Below are 1,261 nucleotides of genomic sequence, written 5' to 3'. Positions count from 1 at the left end.
ATTTTTTTTGGTTTCTTAGCCAGGTAAACGACGCAAGATTATTGAGAAACCCTCGTCTGATGACGAGGCCATCCAACATCCCAACCGTTCACGTTCGAGCTCGTCGGACTCTGTACCTCTCGCTAGGCCTTTGCGTGCAGACAAGGGCAAGGCTCGCGCCAAGACGCCTCCGCCTGTTGCAGGTTCATCTCGAGTTGACAAGGGAAAGGCTCGGGCGAGGACTCCTCCTACTACTCGTAGTTCCGCCAAGCGTACTGCCTTTAAGCCACCGGTGGTCAAGCAGAAGGAAACTTCTGTTCAACCCAAGCGTCGCGGTCGCCCTCGTAAGAAGTGTAAGCTTTTTCTCTTTCTCAATTTGCTTTTTAACTTTATAATTCGGGTTTTTTCCAGCTCCCGTTATTTTCCAAGAGCCCATCGTGTTCGACAAGAAGCGATTTAGTAAGTCGTTCTTCTTACTAGTATTTTGGTTACCCTGCTGACTTTCTTTTTAGAACGTGCCACCGCTAGATTTGGGCTTAAAGAGCTCCCCGCGGTTCTTAAGGGTACACAAATCCATGTATGTCTCCTCCTCTCATTTTTGTCTGAGTTTTCATAGGTACTGATACCTGTTTTATTAGATGCCCGAACCTTGCCTTCAGTGCTCCGCGCGCAAGGATTCCGCTGTCAAGAACTGCACCTTTCGTGGGTGGGGAACTCCCTGCGGTCCTTGCGACGCGGCGCATGTTTCTTCGTGCGAGTACTATCTGAATGATGAACGCCGAGGGGCCGTCAGGGATGTCATCCGTAACCGGTTGGCTATTCATGCGCCTTCAGGTATGATTTTTATTTTTATTTTATAGTCTTTTTAATGACTTTTCACTTATTTTTCTAGCTATATCTGCGCTGATGGAGTCCATTGAAGAAGACACGCTTCATATGCGCACCCTATCCGCAGTCCTTGAGGCCATTCGCCATCGTTGCGACGCCAATCTTCGAGAGTTCGCAAACGCCATCGCGGACCTGTGTCTCACCGCCGAGCCTGGAACTCTTCTAGGCACTGTTTTCGAGACTCGCGAGGAGTTCGGCTCGTGGTACAGCTTCGTTCAAGACTTTGTAGATACTCAGGGGGTCCCAGTGCCTGCGGGTTCAACGACGGCCGATTTGGAGAGACTCGTCTCACTTTTTCAGCGAGACGATTCTCCTCCCATTGCTGGGCCTTCATCTCTGACACCTCGTCAACGCCGCGTCCGCTCGCTGTCCCTTATCCTTCTATCGCCGTTGC

At 50.6% G+C, this 1,261-nt stretch overlaps 1 protein-coding gene across 1 annotated transcript in view; it reads left to right on the top strand.

Moving 5' to 3' along the window:
• Positions 1 to 1,261, top strand: part of LACBIDRAFT_335365 (uncharacterized protein) — a gene marked incomplete at both ends in the record, with an annotated part of 1,502 nt that overhangs the window by 63 nt on the left and 178 nt on the right. The window contains 5 exons of the mRNA XM_001890242.1: positions 24 to 332; positions 391 to 438; positions 492 to 556; positions 618 to 813; positions 872 to 1,123. Of these exons, the coding sequence (XP_001890277.1) occupies positions 24 to 332; positions 391 to 438; positions 492 to 556; positions 618 to 813; positions 872 to 1,123 (870 nt within the window). The remainder of the gene's footprint in view (positions 1 to 23; positions 333 to 390; positions 439 to 491; positions 557 to 617; positions 814 to 871; positions 1,124 to 1,261) is intronic.

The sequence above is a fragment of the Laccaria bicolor genome, genomic scaffold (genome assembly GCF_000143565.1).
Source record: "Laccaria bicolor S238N-H82 LACBIscaffold_84 genomic scaffold, whole genome shotgun sequence".
Lineage (NCBI taxonomy): Eukaryota > Fungi > Basidiomycota > Agaricomycetes > Agaricales > Hydnangiaceae > Laccaria > Laccaria bicolor.
The sequence above is the reverse complement of the archived record's forward strand: the minus strand, read 5'-3'. Positions and strand labels throughout refer to the sequence as shown.